The sequence below is a fragment of the Microtus pennsylvanicus genome, chromosome 9 (assembly GCF_037038515.1).
Source record: "Microtus pennsylvanicus isolate mMicPen1 chromosome 9, mMicPen1.hap1, whole genome shotgun sequence".
Taxonomy (NCBI): Eukaryota; Metazoa; Chordata; class Mammalia; order Rodentia; family Cricetidae; genus Microtus; species Microtus pennsylvanicus.
The window spans coordinates 23,230,874-23,250,316 of NC_134587.1; the positions used below are offsets into that span (position 1 = coordinate 23,230,874).

Below are 19,443 nucleotides of genomic sequence, written 5' to 3' on the forward strand. Positions count from 1 at the left end.
TGAGGAGCCTCAGAACTTACTTATTCATTTAATGAAACCTTTTCATATGATTATATCAACCTCAATGAATGTAAAACATCTTAAAACTGCAGCTCTGAGCTAGCAAGATGGGTCAGAGGGCAAAGGCAAATTGCTGTGCAAGCTGGGGAATCTGAGTTCGGTCCCTACAACCCATATAAAGGGAGAGAGAGAGAAAAAACATAACCAAGTGGTCCTCTACCCTCCATACTTGTCCTACACACACACACACACACACACACACACACACACACACACACACCATATACAGGCACACATCATCATAAACGTATCTGACAGCTTCCTTGAAATGAACAAAGAAGCTTAATCCACTCTGTACTGGACCCCATATCATACCGTATAATCCAGAACCACTAACCAAAGTACTGTACGGTAGTTAGATGGTCATATCAGAGCAAGATTTACTTAAGATTCATCATGCCCCAAAAGCACCAAGTTATGAGGGGAAAAAAAGTCGCTATCGCTCAGCTTCAACAAATGCAGGAATTACATCTCTCTTAGAAGCAGAGGGAAAGACTGACAACATGCTTGCCTAGCAAGTGGTCTAACACACACGGTACGGTCCTCAATGACAGAAGAGCTGGGAAAGACAGCACAAAGGGGCAAAGGGGTGAACATTTCAAAAAGTGACTGGAGATTGGCAATGCTTGCGTCTTTCACATTTTATTAGTACATAAGAGGATATGGGACTCCACCAAAATACGTAAAGAAAGTCCACAACTATGAAAGTCTTCACCGTAAGCTATAGTGAGCTTCCGCTAATCCCTTTTACCAGTCTAAGTGTGACGTCTCAAATAGGGGAGTCCAGTCAACTAAAAATGAGAAAGCAAAGAAACCATAAAGAGCTGCTCCTAATTAAACTTTTAAAGTATAAATTTAAGAGGAAAGATGCATACAGCTGACAAGCTGTCACCTCCTGGAAACTAAACCTAATAGACACCAAGTCTCTTCAAGATGGTGGCCATGCCACCAAGAGAAAAGCCTGCTCAGTTGTATTCTGCCACCTTTGTAAACATTAGAACTAAGAAAGTCGTCTTTGTTTCTCCACTTCCCTGATCACCACAGGATAAGGGATTTGAAGAGGACTCTAGAGACCAAGCAGGAATGGCCAAATCTTCTCTCTACTTATAGGCAGAGTAAAAATGCCGAGGCTCCTGTCTGGAACCTATTTTCACATTCATCCTGGATCCACTGCTGCCTCCAGCACATCCCGTCTGGCAGCACAGTGAGCAGAGGGCTTCTTGTCCTTACTGCATGTACACGGGAAGGCTCAAGAGTGTCCATACTCTTGTCTCTACTCTTGAATTCATTCTATACTTTGTTCTCACCATCTTACAGCACATCTGTAATTCTGTTTGTGACAAACTTTATATACAACAAATACAAAACAACAAAGAATATCATTATTATATTGAAACGCAATCATGGCCAGACATCTAAGCTCCATCCAGATCTACAATGGACAAGCAAAGTATCAAGTTTAAATTACAAAAAGGTTTAAGATACATAAATAGAGATGTTAAAGAAAGCAAGGCTGCCTCCAGGTAATATGTGTTGAACATAGATACTGGTTGAGAAAATTAATTATTTATTTAATAAATAAAAGTGTCTACTAATGCTGCAACTATCCAAAGAGATTCTATTCAGAGTAGAATCATAGTGTATATTACTTTAAATTAGGAGGAACTAATAATATACAATACAGAGAAATCAATTAAACTAAAACAGTAATCTGAACCCTCCTTTAAAGCTCTTTGATGTGTTCGAAAACACATGATAACACAATGGAACAGTCCTACAGGGGAAGAAGGCTTCATAAATGCTAGTGAGCTGCGTCCAGACAAAAATTAGCTAACAAGCTTTGTAGATGAAGACTCCCTTCCCATGGGGAGCTCCAAGAACACATCTAAGACTAGCACATACAGTCATCTATGCTAGCAGGATGACCACTGCCCCTGAGAGACCCCTAACTTCTGAAGTATAAATATTTATGCCAAGATGAGATGTGGTGATGGTACGAAGGACAGTTCAGAAGAAGTCATTACTAAAACAAAGGGACAAGGGCTCAAAAGTATATGGCCTCAATTGGCAAGGATAAATAATAGAAACAATTAGACCACAGAATACATGGAAAGGGAGGGTTTAGATGCAAACCAAGAGGCCATTTAAGGGCCACTTCCAACTGTCTAAGTATGAAATGGCACAGTTGAACCAGACATGATAGCATACTCCTATAATTCCACTAGAGAAACTGAGACAGGAGGATGGTTATGAGTTCAAAGCATGCCTGGGCTACCAATAATACTCTGGGAGTAGGGAGAGGCACAGGTATAAAACTGGGCAATAGCCAGAGATAAAATGGGAAGGGGGATACATGGTGTTCTAGGTATCCTAGCTAGTTTTATGTCAACTTGACACAAGCTAGAGTCATCTGAGAGGAGGGAACCACAAATGAGAAGACGCCTCCATAAGGCTGGGCTATAGGCAAGCCTGTAGAGCATTTTCTTAATTAGCAATTGATGGAGGAGGGGGGAGGGAGGAGGGAAGGAGGGGAGGGGAGTAGGGGAGGGGAAGGCACAGAAAGGAAGGGGATTGAATGAAAGGGAAGGCTAAGGAAGGCTAGGGAAGGGAAGGGAAGGAAAGGGAAGGGGAGGGGAAAAGAGGAGAGAGGAGGGAAGGGGAGGGAAGGGAGGGGAAAAGAGGAGAGAGGAGGGAAGGGGAGGGAAGGGAGGGGAAGAGAGAAAGTTAAGCATTATGGTGATGTTTCAAGTTGAAGGCAAGAAAGGTCTGGAAAAGTCTGAGAGATACCAAAGATGGAAGAAACATTGCAAGAACATTTATGTTACCTTCAACATCACAACTTAAGTAGTTCCGCACTTCATTCAAGATAAAGTTGATGTCTTCTTCCGAAGGAATAGGATGGCTAGTGATGTCTGTTGGGGAATCGGTAGTGCCAGCAATAGTCATCTTCTCCCAAGGCAGGAAAAAGATAACTCTCCCATCACTGGTTGCAGGATCAAGAAGTCCCATGTTCTCGGGGCTGGAGTAAAAAGAAACGTATTTCTTTTCTGTTTGACATTAATGTTCAAATAAGTAAAATAAGAAAGAAGTAAACTATTATTTATTATTTCATTCTAATTGATAGACATTCCTAAAATTTTTACAAAATGGGAAAAAATAAGGACCTGAACAAATGTGGTAATAGTATCTTGCAACCCTCCCCATCTAACAGTGCAAGGCTAATTAATTATCTTTCAGTTGTTTTGGTTTTTATACTTGGGACCATTCACATTAGATAATGTCAGTGGAATAAACGCCTATAATTTCTTTTATTATGGCCAATTAACGATGACTCTTCAACCTTTCTTGGAGTCTATGAAAAGTATTTTCCTGGGACATTTGACATTTTGTACAACCCACAGTAGAAAACCTGAGGAGTATGTGAGAAAGCAGAGCCAAACTTTGGAGAATCTGAAAAAGAATCACAAAGTAACTCCTCTGTTCCTTGATGCTTCCATGAACTCATGTCACTTTGTCAAATGTGAGACTTCTCACCTTATTTCAAGGTGACAGGAGTGTCAACAAATGCATGGAGAAGAAAAGAGGTTGGGTTTTTTTGTTTGTTTGTTTGAGTTTTGCAATTTGCTAAACAACAGTGTTATTGAATGGGCCAAATGGAGAGAATAGGTTAGCAAGGGGAGTCTTTCAAGCAGAGAACACTAATGTATTATGTCAATAATTAAAGTAAAACACAAGACCCTCACACAGATGCAAGAATCTTTCTAAAACCTAACCAAGAATTTTTACTAACACATAAAAAGCAAAATCACAAACACACTTGAAAGAATGGGTGACTGTAAACAAGCATTAATAAAACTTGTAGATGGGGCTGGAGAGATGGCTCAGCAGTTAAGAGCACTAGCCCCTCTTGTAAATGATATGATTCAATTCCCAGCACCTATGTGGCAGCTCATAGCCATATAAAACTCTAGTTCCAGGAGAAAGAATGTCCTCTTCTGACTTCCTTTGGCACCAGCATGCTCAAGGTGCACAGACATTCATGCAGGCAAAATATCCAGCCCCATAAAATAAATAAATTAAATGGAAAAAATAAAATCCTTGGATTGTTAACTAAAAGTTATTGCTTGAATTAAACATTTTCAAGAAAAAGTGAAGTCGTTGAAGAAGTGGGAAGGAGCTGAAAAAGTGGCATATTCAAATTGAGTAATAGAAATCTTTACACAGCTGTTACATTTGACTGAATTCTCCCAGTTAGTGTTAAAGGTATGTTCTACAATGAAATTCCATAGGGAGGAAACAACCACATTTGTTTTAAGTGATTTTCAAGAAATCTCTCCTACACAAGTAGATTTAAAGAGAATGTAGTAGGCTTCTTATGTTTATTATGCCCTTAAAACATTCCAAAGATTTGTTCAAATGGGTAAGGAGATGAGAGGCTAATATCTTTATAATAGCAAACCAAAAATATTTTATATAAAACAGCAATCATTGATCAACTTCATTAGTGCTTCTTCTCTATGTAAACTACAAAGACCAGTCTTTCTCTGCAAGGCTGCCAGCCCTGCCTAGCTCTGCCTGCTACATTCAAAGAGCCAAAGCAAGAGCACCAGTCATTCTAAGTCTAGCCTTTCCCTAAGGCTCCCACCACCATCCGAGGTCCCAGAGGGGAAGTGAATTTCACTCTAACATCCTGAAAAACAGTGTCCGATATTTTATCAGCTATAAAAGGGATTAAATCTTATTTGTCTTTGAAACCACAATTCCTGATCAATCTCACGTCAGCTCCAAATTGATACCCCCTTAGATTAAACCACCAGTCACTTCAGGTTGGAGACTAACTTCAAATTCCAAGATTCGGTTTGATATATGGCTTTTTGTTGAAACAAAGCATTTGAGAGATTTCAGAGACATTTCATGTTGGCATAATTTATATACAACCATCTCACAGAGTAGACAACTCCTGACAGGTTTCAAATAATGCGAATGACGAACGTGAGCACAAGATTCAGAGCTAGACAGGAAGCCACGTCAGAAAAGCACAACTACTGAGACCCTCAGAAACTTCCGCTGCAATAAAAGCCATTTAAAGGGTGAAGGTGACAGTTACCAGGCGACATGTACCTGGAACCTGTAGAGAATCAGCTGCTTAAGTGAAGACATATGTGTCAAGCATAAAGTTAACAAGCACGGAGGGAAGACAGAACTATTAACAAACGGTATAAAATTTTAAGAATCCACTTGGAAGTACCTTTCATCAGTTCTAAATTACCCAATTCATAGTCTCCCTGGAGGGAAAGTTTGTTTTCTTATGAAGGATTAGTTCTGCAAGGTCACCCTAAAGAGTCAGCTCTGGTGACAATCAGTATAAAGTGAGAGGCGCACGGCTCTTTTCAATCTGTATGATTCATGTGGCATCGGCAGGGGAAGCTCACTAATTTATGTGTGTGTCTAGGATTAAAGGTAATGAACATTTTTCTCATGCAGACCATTGCTTTCCTGAAGAACCCTTAGTTAAACTGAAATCAATTTATTGTTAACCACTTAGCAATCAGTGTTAGAGCTAACAGTATGTACACACATTACAGGAAAAAAAAATGACCTCTTGTCAGGAGTAAAAAGCAGGCTAGAAGGAAGAGGTGATTGCATTAGCGCACCACAGTCAACTGGAGTGCTAGTGTTGCTGTAGGAAGAAAGCACAATTCTGAGAAAAACCCTAGGCTGGTTTTTAAAATTAAATTTACAAAAATGATTTCTGTATATTGGGTTTTCTCAAGCTGAAATAATTCTTCTGGGGCTGGAGAGATGGCTCAGTGGTTAGGAGCACCGGCGCTCTCTATTCCAAGCAGTTTTATTGGGTGGCTCACAGCTTGGAGCTCCACCTCCAGGGGTTCCAATTCTTTTAGGCACTGCAGGCACCTGCATTCATGTGTACATACACACTTTACACTGACACACACACAACTGAACTAATAAACTTAAAATACTGGGGCTGGAGGGATGGCTCAGTGGTTAACAGCACTGGTTGCTTTTCAAGGAACCCAGGTTTGATCCCTAGTACCCACATGGTGTCCCTAGTGCATCAGTAACTCCAAGACTAGGTAATCCAACACCTTCTTTTTGACTTCCATGCACAAGTTCTAAGCGTGCATGTGATGCAAAGACAGACATGCAGGCAAACACCAACACAGATAAAAGAAAATACATCTCTTAAAAAAAAAATACTAACCATCCCTACTTCCCCCAAACACACGCCTAAAAGCTGTTCATGGTAACAGCTTTTGGAATTTATGGTCATTCCACATGTGGAATATTAGTTAGGGTTATATCAAATTTTACTATTCCATAAAGGTACTTCTGCAAATAACCCAACAAGAGTGCACACGGCTTAACTCTTTATCTACTAGCCTATACTCAAAACGTCTATGGCTACCAAAGTTAGCAAGCTTCTACACTAACCAGGCATTAAGAATATAGCAGCTAAGAAAACAAGATAAAGCTGAGTGCGGCAACAGATGCCTGTACCCAGGTCTTAGCAGGTTGAGTCAAGAGGACTGTAGGAATTCGAAGCCATTCAGGACAACAGATTAGATGCGGTCTCAAAATGGATCCTTGCCAAACCTTGTAAAAGTTATGTGCTAAGATGAGGCAGGACCAGAAGTCCACAGTAGTTTCATGAGGGGCCCATGCTGAAAGGAAGGTAGTAACCAATCAGGAAGTTCAACAGCAAGCAACAACTGCCGCTCCTTAGCTAACCACTCTACAAGAACATGGCAATTCCTTTCCCAGTAATGGGTAAACTAGGGTTCAGGAAATAAGATTTGCCTGCCAAAGACATGGCTGAAGTGTCAGGATAGCCTAAGACCTCTGTGGGTGAGTGATACAACAGAGAAGGAAACCTAAGCCCACAAGGCTGCTGCTGAACAGAAAGCTTGCAATCCCAGCACTCCGAAGCTGGGGCAGCAGGATCCAGAGTTGGAAGCCAGCCTGGGCTACAGATGAAACTCTGTTTAAAAAGAAACAGAGAGGCAAGGGGAAAAGAAGGAGGAGAAAGATGTAGAAAAATCTCAGTAGTGAAGATAAAAGCTGCGTCTGTGTTCTCATCTTTTAAACAAGCTAGTAGACCAGAAAAACGTGGGTGGTTAAACAATGCAAGGTGCCTCCCACAGATCTACTTCATCAGATACTTCAAATATTTAAAGAACACTTTCATACAAAATCATATGATATAGACATTAATCTCCAACATATTTCTGATCTTTCTGCAAAAAAATCTGTAGACACATGTATGTCTTAGATCCTACTACACAATGTCTAGGTACGTATTTTGAAGGACCATTGTATCATTAGAGCTTTTCTAGTCTACTAAAGTTATTTGAAGTTATAGTTTTAATGTGAAAGTAAGCCATAATCTATTCATTTCTCCAAAATAAAATGGAAGTAGTTTCTAATCTTTCTTAATAATGTCAAAATGAACAACTTTGTATATAAAACATTTCATGAAGAATTACTAGTTACTAGATGATCTGTACTCTTAGCATAGTCTTACAGACTTTTTCACAGATATATTACATATTAATGGTGTTAATAACAATAATTGAGATGGAAAATAGAGAACACAGATTAAAACCTACTCAGATACAGCCAGGTGATCTTTGACAAAAATGCCAAAAATACACACACACCAGAGACAAGATGGCCTCTACCACAGATGGGAAAACTGGACATCAACATCCACAAAACAACTTCAGATAGGTCAAAGACGTCAATGGAAAGCATGAAGCTAGATACAGACACAGGCAAGGACATTCTGAAGAGGACTCCAGTTGCTCAGAAAATAATGCCAACAGCTGGCAAATGGGATTTCATGGAACTGAAAATTGCACAGCAAAGAAGACAGTTAATCAAATGAAAAATGTCTGCAGAATAGAAGAAAGTGCTTGTTAGTTATACATCTGACATAGTGCTCATTTTTAGAATATACAAAAACTAAAAATAAATAAATAAATAAACAAACCAGAGGCAGACAAAGGTGTCTACTGCCAAGCCTGATGACCTGAGTTCAAACACATGGACCTACACAGGAGAGAATAGCTCACACAGATTGTCCTCTGACCTCCACACACATGCCACGGCATGCATGCATTCACACTTGCACATGATCACCTGTAGGCATGTGTGTGTCTGTACATGAACACTTCTACACATATGCACACAACATGCGTACACACAAATATGTAAATGTGATAAAAAATGTTTTGAAATCAATCAAGGAAGCCAGTCAATAAGTTGACTGGGCCAATGATGGAGAAAGTTCTCAAAAGACGAAAAACAAACGGCCAATAAATTCATGAAAAAAAACATTCACTGTCATCAATCATCAGTGAGAATTGCAGTTATTAAGAAAGCAAATAATCACAAATGCCGGCAGGAATACGAATGGGGAGCCCTATTCACTCCTAGTAGGAGTATAAACTAGTCTAGTCACTATGGAAATGAGCATAGAGGTTCTGAAAACAACAAAAAAAAGCTAAAAACAGAAAAATGTCTATCATATGATAATTCCATTTCCATAATGATAATTCTTGGATATTTATCAAGACTCCAAGGCAACATGTGACAGACGCTTGTATATCCATATCACTGTCACACTGTTCTCAATAGTTAAGAAGCCAAGCTAGGTGTCCAGCAACAGAGGGAAGGGGATGAATACACGCTGTGCAGTTTCTTTCATCCTGAAGAAGGATGAAGTCATGTTGCTTACAGGAAGAAGGATGTGATTGGACAGAATCGTATCACACCAATTCCACCAGTCTCAGGAGCACAAATATCGTGTCTTCTCTCGTGTGTTTCCTAGATTTTTATAAAGATCCTTAAAATTGTGTATGTATATACAACATGAGAGAATAAACCAAGGGAGACTCGTGGGATGGGGGTGAGGGGAGAGAAAGCCTGAGGACACAGGAGGAATATACTCAATGTACAATGAATGTCAGAAAGTGTCCCTCATGTATCAGAACCATAGACCAATATACACAATGAAAAGAATGTAAATAAACCACAGCAAACACTTCAAAAAAATTCTAAGAGTGTAAAAGAAGACATTTAGTGTGTTGTGAGCCTTTTTCTTGGACGATGGGTGTCAACACTGAATGGTGTTACCTGTAGTACCCGGGCATCACAATGTGGACACCTGCGCTGGCCTGGCAGATGACAGGGGCATTGCTATCATCCATTTTGCGCACGGAGTCTGTGAAAGGTCCGGTGGCATTGATAACACATTTGGCTCTCACGTCAAACTCCTGCCCTGTGAAGAAAAGTGGCATCGATTACATACTCCGTTTGTTCTCTGCTCACCAGCGCTGGATTATTAGTCCATCTATTAACTTAACTGATGGCGAGGAAGAGCACATTCCACACTACGTGACATGCACATCCACAGTTACTGAAGGAGCCAAACAAAAGGCTCACTTCTGAGTAAACTTACCCCAAACAAGTCTGAATTAAAAAGGAAGAAAGCCAACCACCTTTTCATTGTGGTTCTTAGTCTATTCGTAAAGAGCCTATGATCTGGAGGGTGGGGATACGGCTCAGTGGTAGAGCTCTTGCCTGGTATTTGAAAAGTGGGGATCAATCCCCAGCACTGGGAAATAAGAGCCACATAAAGTGCCTATGACCAAAGTACTAAACACAAAGAAAGTGGGAGGAGTAAATGGTGTGTCCTTAAAATGCAAAAGCAAAGAGAAAGAGAAGGAAAGGAAGGAAGGGAGAAAGGGGAAAGGAAATGAAAGAAACAGCTGACTACCGCAGGGGATTAAGACACCGGACACCAAGCCTGGCAACCTGAGTTCAATCCAGAGAACCTACATGGTGGAAGGAGAAAAAAGACTCCAAGCTTGTCCTCTAACTTCCACGTTCACGCTATGCCATTGTCCATATGGGCACACATGCAAGCAAGCGCGCACACACGCACACACGTACACACACACACACACACACAGATGAGAGATGAGAGAGAGAGAGAGAGAGACAGAGACAGACAGACAGAGAGAGAGAGAGAGAGAGAGAGAGAGAGAGAGAGAGAGAGAGAGAGAGAGAGAGAGGAAATGATGCGGTTTTGCAGCTGCCTACCCAGGGCTAGGGCTGTGGCAAGAATGGAAATCTCATTGAGTTATAAGTGATTGACTCAAAGGACGTGTAAATGCCTGTGCCACCTAAGTGATGCTCAAAGACTTGGCACATTGATTTAATTTTATTAATCACATGTTTCTGCAAGGGAAATGAAAAGCATTCACAGCTGTGAGAGTTCTGCGGGCATTTATTATTATCCTTATCATTAGTGTTACTATTTAACACAAAAGGGAAAAATTGGCAAGTCCCACAAGGGAAAATTTTCATGTTAAACCAGGCATTGTTGACAATAAAGAATATAATTAATATGACTGAAGTCTGCCTTCACTGAAAGAAAAGTGACAGAAAAATCCTTAGCTCAGTCATTATACAAGCACAGCCAAATGCTAAGAAATGCCTCCCTTGTGGACCCTGGCATACCTGTGAGGACATCCTTGCACCGTGCGCCGCTCACACGCTCTTTCCCAGTTTCGGGGTCTTTCTTCTTGAGCAAGCTCACCACCTCCATGTAATTGGCTGTGGCAGCCCCATACCTGGCAGCGGTGAGGGCAATGGCGAGGTTCATCCGTGCATCGTTGTGTTGTCCTGCAGCAGAGAGAAGCACAAGGGGAGGGACAGGAGTCACCTCGAGCCACGGACTTGTGGTAGAGAAGTGTGTCACAACAGATATGTCACGAAGGTCCCTGTCACCTGGAATCTACATGATGGCTGGGCAGCTCTACAGGGCACCATCTGCAGATCTGCGCTCAATCCCTGGGCAACATTTACCTGCTTCCTGAGCAAGTGCATGTTGTGTGAGATTAAAGTGATGGGACTCGTCCTTTCCTACCGAGCTGACACCAATTATCAGGAAGTTTTAAACTTATTTCTCAAATAAGTAATTATTCTCTCCATGTGGGAACATATGTATGTGTCAGACTTTTTCTAATACAGAGAAGCCATAAACATGGAAGCTAAGCAATTCAAATCCTTGGAATATCTGACACCCCAACTGGTGTTGACGAACAATTTTTATGAGTGCATGACTATCTAATATTCAAAATCAAGACTTTCCTCTTCCGTAGAGAGTCTCAGTATTCCATAAAAGGATTTCTCTTGCTTTGAATTTTGATCAGGGCTCCTTAAAATGTAGCATTTTTTAATAGCACATAAAAGGTAAGAAATTAAGCAGGGCAAAATTTAATTACAGAACAATTCCTACCTGTGTTGTTAGAGATTTATTGCTGAAAAATCCTAGTTAAAGAAAACTAAGAGGGAGGAGAAGGGGGACGAGATGATTAATCACTTTAAAATACTGGCATCACTGGAGACTTTTCCTATTTATTATTGCCAGTGGAGTTAACGCTGACCAGGAAGAATTACTCTACATCGCAGGGCCAGGTTCTCTGTGCCCTGAATAATTAATTATCCAGGGCTAGATGTATTGAATCAGAGTTCAAATTCCCACACATCGGGCCCGGTTCTATCAAGATAATACTGATACAGGGAGGAATCTGTAATGGATATTGTTGTTGATTTATGCCGCCAGCATACCAAACATGTAGTATAAATGGTTTATGTAAAGTTTCTTCCTTGTGATTCAGTCTGGGAGCCCTGCACGAGTCATCTGTTCCTGGGAAAAGGGCAAAGTTATAAAGAGAGAATCGATGACTGAAGATCCTGCGGCCCCTCCCCTCAAACATCTTATTCGAAAACCGCCTGAAGATGCCAGCCTGGAAGAAACTCTCCACCTAAGTACAAGCACTATAAGGGGAGAGTCGGTATTAATGCCTGACGTGCAGAATGTTTATTGTTCTGGGATGGCTTTATCGAAAAATGCTTCATTTATTACCCTTAAAATATTATATTGGATTTCCTGTATCAAAAATCTACAGACTAAAGAAAACGTGACAATGGCAGCAGTAAGGCCTGGGATTCTGGAAAACATGCAGGTTCCATCAGCTTCCAATCAGTCTGATCCTAAAGTGGTTCAAGACAGCCACGTTTAAGAAGCTGACCTTCATTAACGTAAGTTCTTTAAATCCAGAAGAAGTTGCGCGAGGCTAGATGGACACACACAACCCAAGGAATGAAATGGCCTCTCTCTATACAGTTGCTTTCTCTCTGGGGTAGAGATGACAAGAATGCTGGGTTTGGTTGTACACCTTCAATCCCAGCACTCGGCAGGCAGAAGCGAGTAGATCTCTGTAAGTTTGAGGACAGCCTGGTCTACATATTTAGTTCCTGGACAGCCAGGGCTACAGAAAGACTGTCTCAAAATAAAGTAAGTAAATAGAAAATAGGATACATCCCACGGACCTTTCCAGTGATTTAAGTGTTTAGCAGGGCACTGCCTTGCTGCCCCCCTGGCACAAGCATGCATTTGGTAGCACAAGAAAGCCACACCATTTGCTGGCATGATAGACATGTCACAAGTCACTTTTGCCTTAGCATGGAAAGTGCCGAGTGGGTGAACTACTTTAAACCCTAGATGAAGGCACCATGGCAAGCAGAACCTCCAGTTACTACCCAGCGGATCACATCTTCTCATTCTCCTTCAGCTCGGACCTCCACATCCAAATTAAAGGCACCACCGCTTCCCTACCCTGTCCCTCCACCCAGAAGCTGCTGAGATTTATACTCTGCTTGCCTGTTGTTTGCTTCCAAACTCTAAGAGAATTGTCCCTGATCTTAATGACAGCATCAAAACAATGCATTCCTGAGTTTATGTGGCATATCAACAACACAGTCATCACCAACTCCAAGCTGATTCTGATAGCACCCGTTTTTCTTCACCTTGTTTTAAGAGTACAAAGCGTATGTTACACAAGCATTGCTTACATTGGGGTTCCATGGAAGCATCAAGGGCTGCTCCTTCCACAAGAAGAAATGCCCCTTAGCTAGCTCCTACATTCCAGTACAGTTTAAGGTATAGATATTCTGCAACTTAGAGCAGATGAAAGAATGAAATCTGCCTTCTTGCTCCTAATCTTTCCTTGCCCCCATTCCCTAGCCAGACCCTGCCTTGATTCAGGACTGTTAAGATTCAATGCTGGTCCACCACATTCTTACCCCTACTAGCCTTATAATCTCAAATTGCTAGAATTAGCTGCAACTACCTTGTATCTAGGCCTTCTCGTCTTTACCCCTGCTTATTACTCTTCTGGTTGGGTACCATTCTGGAAGTTCCAGGAAACAATTCTAGGATCCAATTCCTGTATCTCCCCATCAAGCCTCCCCTTATCTGCATCTTGTCCCTTCCAAGCAAATTGTGTGCTCTTTCTCTCAGCTCAGCATTGTGTCTTAAATGTACCTTTTCTACAGACTTTCTGAGAGTGTATTCATCCATATTTCATCTGCTTTTATCTTTTGTGGAAGGAGGATGGGTTCTGATACAGGGTGTCACTATATAGTTCTGGCTGCCGTGGAACTCACTCTATAGAACACGCTGGCCCCAAATTCACAGAGATCCATCTGCCTCTGCCTCCTAAGTATTAGGATTAAAGGTGTGCACTACCACAGCCCTGACAACTCTTACTTAGAAAAATAGAATTCCTTTCCTATGAGCTGAGCACTGAGACAAATAAAAGGAATGAGGTAAAGACAGAAGGTAGCCTACCCAGCTAAAACTGATCCTCCATTACAATAACTGGGTTGTCTCCCTGCTGCAGAACATAGCAAGAGTCCTATGTTGATTCTTCCCCTTTCCCTGTCCCAGAACAAAACCAATATCCAATAAATGTTGCTAATTTTTTAGAAGCGAGTAAGTGGTAGCTAGATATTTGAGGGCAGTAGAAAAGCTAGCAATATATAAAATCTGAATTTAATCCCAAACTAACTAGCCCCTCTAGGTAAGATGAACAAACAGGGAATGAAGGGACAGTGTTTCTGAGAGGACTAGCTCACATGCTGCCCTTGCACTGTGGAGACACACACATAACCGTGATTAACTCCCACAAGCTAAAGAGCAAGGAATGGGCTTCTGCCTGACCAGGGGCTCCTGTCTCCACCCAGAAATACTGTGTCCAGGCATCTCTTCATCGCTTTCCCCTTAGCTCCTCTAAGCCCGTCAACTTGCCCTTCACCGTGGACACATCAAACCCTGCAGCGAGCACTTCTGGAGGTGTGATACATTTTCATCATTTTCAACTAAATTACCCCACTCTGTTTCCTGACATTTTGAAAAGTGTCTCTGTGTGTCCTGTAACTTTATTTCTAGATAAAGAAGGTTTTGACAACACTGCCAATCATGAGACCAAGATGGGATAGCCTAAAACGCCCACACAATTGATCCACTCATGAAGTTTAGATTTTTCCAGCCCATTTCCTCAGCACCAGGCAACATCTCCTGTTTCGTTCAGCAGCACTACCTTGGCACCCACACAAGGGCCCAGACGGCAACTGTGCAAATCTGTCTCCTGCTCCATTCGCGTCTGCACTTGAAATCTTACATATGTGCACACGGTAAGCATACAATCTGAAGGACAGAACCACAGAAAGGGGGAACTGCCCCCAAACAGGGCATGAGATGCACCCACCAAAAAGAATACAGGTTGTTGGGGGAGCTTTTGTCTTCACTCCCAATGGCCTCCACGGAAGAGTGAGAGACTGTGTCAGAGACACACGTTTGAGTGTGTGTATGTTAAGGTGAGCCACCGAAAAGACAGGCTCTGTGCAAAACCTCCTCACAAATACTCAGTTCATAGCGAAAGCCTGGCAGCTAAGTTAAAGGACAAACAGGGGAGGAAGAGAGAAGGGGGAAAGGAAGGAGGGGAGGACGAAAAGGAGGGGGGAGGGGAGGAAAAGACAAGAAGGGAGGGAAAAAGAGGGGGGAGGGAGGGAAGAAGGAAGGAAATGACTGAATGTACCAAGAATATGAAGGATAACTACATTTGAAAAGATAAAAAGGTAGTAAACTAGCTGGTACAATTCTGTGGTGCTCTCATGATCCCCTACAATCCCTTTAGTACAAGATACTTTTAAATAATCCCTGGCTGTGTAAAGACCTATGCATAAATAGACGTGCCTAACTCCCACCTACCTACTAGCACAGAAAGTCTAACGTTTATCAATTTATTAAAATTACACCTGTCCTGATTTCCTCACCCAACTGCCAGTTTGCAATTAAGAGAATTTCCTCCCATCAGCCTATGCCCTGACCTGAGTCTGAAACAATCATTTTGATGAGCAACGGGAGCCAGATGCCTGCCAGAGAGAATCTTCTCCTACAGCCTTGGCCCCATTTCCAACAAAATCCTCACAGCCTGCTTCGTTGTCTCAGGCTGCCTGTGTCACCGTGACCTCTCCAGCAGCTTCCCCTTTCCAGTTGCGCTATAATGTACAAAAGTCAAGCTGATCTAATGCAGCCATTACATTTAAAACTTCCCTTTCCAAAGGAAGAAGGCAGGAAACTGAGCGAAATAGGTGTGTGTGCATCAGAGTGTGGAGATTTAACTTCTGCTTTACGTGCATGTGAGGAGCACGGTTAAGAAGGAAAAGCTGAAATGAGAATTCGTTTCATTCATTCATGAAGAATTCTGACCACATAATTTCCAAAATCATTGATTGAAAGTGCTTTCTGTGTTAGAACTGGTGGGGTCAGGATATGTGGAGGGAATGAAGCAGAGATAACATGTTACAGGGTGATGCTGAGGTTGAAATGCACCGGGCTGGAGGGTTGTGGATAAAGCAAAACATTTGTATGTCTCGTGTCCTTTGCAGAGAGGCTGGGTGCTTCTGAAATTACACAGCTCCTGCGAGAGTCTGTTCTTCTCAAGGTATTGCTTCTCAAACTTTGTATAAATGTCCAGTAAAAACCAGTCAAGCCAAGTATGGCAGCACATTCCTTTAATCCCAGTATGCGAGAGGCAGAGGCAGGTAAATCTCTGTGAAGCCAGCTGGGTCTACATAGAGAGTTCCGGGCCAGTCAAGGCCACATAATGAGAGAGTGTCAAGAAAAGAAAAAAGAAAAGGAAGAAAAGTCAAAAAATAAAAGTGCCTCACCGAGGAAATCAGAAGAACAGGAAAAAAATAGAAATTATCCTTTTTCACTGGTCTAGAAATTTTAATGATGTTTCATTTGTATAACTGTGTGATATATTACAAATTCTATCTCTTACCACTTTCTTGTAGCCACGACTTTTGTCATAAGTCTTCCTTGTCCCCTTTCTTTCTTATTCTAGATTCCACACGGGTCATTGCTTAGTCAGTGGAATACTAGTAGCCATGGCAAAAGCAGAGTTTCAAAGGATTGAGCTCCTACTTCCTGCCAAAGCTGTGAAAAGGAGGGACATTCTCAGGTGAGCAGGACACAGGGGAAGACGTGAAGTGTGATTTGTACCAGTCATCCCAGCCCAGGCCACATCAGCTCTGTCATTCAGTCAACACCTACCTCACAAATAGATTCAGGTTTAGCAGAGAGCAAAAGATCACCCAGTCTACCCTAGACAAGAACAGAAGAGCCGCACAGATAAACGCCAATGTATGAGCAATAAGATTTAAGCAATCAAAGAACGGTCGGGAGAGACGGCTCAGTGGTTAAGAGATGGTTTGAGAACCTGGGTTCAATTCCCAGAATCCATATGAAACCTCACCACCATCTGTAACTCCAGTTCCCTGGAACCTGACACCCTCTTCTGGCTTCCAGGGACACTGCCCCCATGTGATACATACAAATACGGGTAGACAATCTTTCAAACATATACATGTTTTTAAGAAAAGGAATTAAGGAAGACCAGTTATGACCTTCTATCATGGCTATTTCACACTGACACCCAAAGCCTATACGAAAGTACCAAGTACAGGAATACAGGTCTGGTGTCCGTATAACTCAAATATGTTAGGTAGTACCGACAAATTGACTTTTCTCTTACTGAGATTGTAAAGTATTCACCTACATTTTATACATGTTTACCAGAAATTAAGTTTTTTTTTAAATCATCCCGCATTGCTGTACATTTTTCCAGAAAATGTCTTCTAATATAAGACTATAGTCTTTAAATATAAAATAGAGAAAACCAAAGGCATAATATTCCAAATTGATGAATTGAAGTAATTTGCTGTCACTTATCCATACTATAGTTCTCAAGAAGGGACACCTGTTAGCACTGAACATGCAATCATTTTTATTATTTAATACAAAGGTACAATTAAATGCAGGCACAGGATGTGACCCGCATCATAATTCTGCCTGGCCTTTCTCTTCACAATATCTTTTTCATTATCCAGGGCCTTTTGTTCCTTCGTGTTTCTTTTGTCTCACCCTAAGTTCTCGAATAAGCTATTTACAGTCTGAATAATTAGCAATCAGGGTGGATCTGTGGTCTTTGGCCCCATGTAAAGGAAACACTGTCAAATGCCTTAACATGACATACTGAAGTAAGTAAAGTTTCTATACCCCCAGGACTTTTTCCTTTCTTGAAAAAAGTTTTAAATAAATCTAATGAGGAGTGAGTTTTCTACTTCTCAGACACTTAGGAATCTAACTAGAGTAACAAAAATGAAACTTCATTCCAAATGCAAACAACAGAATGCTTTGGGTATTCATTAGCTATTTCCGTACCGAAATGTTCTATACGTTAGTTTACAATGAACACTCCCAGTGCCTGCCTACTTGAGGACAATCCATTCTCTCCAGCACAAGCCAAGAGTGGCTCTTTTTCATTTTTCCCTCCCTTCCTTCTTTTCCTCTCAGTACTTTTGAGGAGAGTAAAAGTGAAAAGATTAAAGTCACAAAAATCAGTTGAAATGAAGTTGGAGAGTTACAGTGAACGCTGTAATTGTGAAGCCTCACAGCCCGGGTTTACTCTTCCGGTTCACAAAATGCTCTGAACTCATTCCATCCTGAGGGGTGCAGTTCTGATGGAGAAGAGCTGCCTTCACTGAGCCGCCGTCCAGACATCAAGGCTGTAGACAACATAGAATCGTCGTCCAAGAAAACTGAGCTGAAGATTTTTGAGGTTCATTCCTTCTGTGGGTGTTTATTCAACAGTCACTCCCTCTGTACTGGGTACCAAAGTACCATTTGTGGAAACAGAAACCAAAAAGTTCAGATTGATCCAATTGCTGTGGATGTGAGCTATGGGAGTAAAATCACAGCTTCTTGACAGCACGCGTTTCCATTCTCCTGGTGTCATAGCAAACTTTCTTCCTCTTTACCCTGAAGTTTCCTTAAAATGCGACCAAACCCAATGCTCCAGACATATCAACGCTTCTTTCCTAAATGTGGGGCAGATTTGCCAAGTTTTTTTTTTCCCCACAGGGAATGTGCATTCAGTGTCAAGGTTGGTTTCTACAAAGCACCACCTGACTTTGCTGTACCAGAGTCAGGCTGAAGCCCCTTGACAAAGGAGATTCCAGGGCACCAGCACAATTAAGGACATTCTTCCTTCCCACGGGTAAACATCATTTTCTAGGAATCTGACCAGAAAACTTATTGACAGTAAAAGGCATGTCCTAAAACCCTCATGCAATACCTACGGATTCCAGATCTTACCTCATCTGACAACAATCCCATCCAAGGCCCCTTTATAACCACCACTACCATCGAATTTATCAGAAGAGAGAAAAAAGGGCAGGAGAGATGACTCAGTGGGTAGAGTCCTTGCTATATAACCATGAAGTCCAGATTCCCAGAACTCATGTATATACTGGGTGGGCTTGACAGACTAACGCCAGTGCCCGGGAGGTAGCGACAGGGGGCCCATGGAGCAACATAGCTGATTAACGAACTCAACCAAAGAAATCTTTGTTCAAGTGAGACTCTGATTCCAAACAAGTTATTCGCACCAGCTGTCATGTGTGCCTACACAAGTGACCACCCATGCACACATAACACATGCATGAAAGAGAGAGAGAAGGAAAGAGGAGTTTCTTAGTAGTCCTTTGAGATGTACCTCAACAGTCAGTGCTACACAGAGAGATGCTCTCTTGAAAACAGTTATGGTTATTGTCAAAATGCTTTAAAGAAAACTGAGTATTTTTCAATTCTAAATGGTTCAGCAGGTAAAGGTGCTTGGTGCCAATCCTGATGACTGAGTTCAGTCCCAGGGCCCACCTGATGGAAAGCCAGGACTGACTCCTCCAGTTGTCCTCTGACCTGCCCATGCGTTCCATGACATGTGGGAGTCCACACATACAAAAAAAATTGTTTTTTACTGGTCATCAGTCTGACAAATATTTCCTCCTTCAAACGTACAACAACCCATCTCTAAATCTCTGAACTTCACTCCAAAGAAAGTTGCTTTTCCTTTTTTACTCTTCTTTCAATATGATTGA

The 19,443-nt window shown here is 41.7% G+C and overlaps 1 protein-coding gene across 4 annotated transcripts in view; it reads right to left on the bottom strand.

The window, feature by feature from the left end:
* Gpd2 (glycerol-3-phosphate dehydrogenase 2) overlaps positions 1 to 19,443 on the bottom strand; it is a 134,857-nt gene that overhangs the window by 21,411 nt on the left and 94,003 nt on the right. For all 4 annotated transcript variants that reach the window (XM_075985181.1, XM_075985179.1, XM_075985180.1 and 1 more), the window contains exons 7-9: positions 10,609 to 10,773; positions 9,220 to 9,364; positions 2,886 to 3,079 (exon numbers count right to left, since the gene is read on the bottom strand). In XM_075985181.1, the coding sequence (XP_075841296.1) occupies positions 2,886 to 3,079; positions 9,220 to 9,364; positions 10,609 to 10,773 (504 nt within the window). The remainder of the gene's footprint in view (positions 1 to 2,885; positions 3,080 to 9,219; positions 9,365 to 10,608; positions 10,774 to 19,443) is intronic.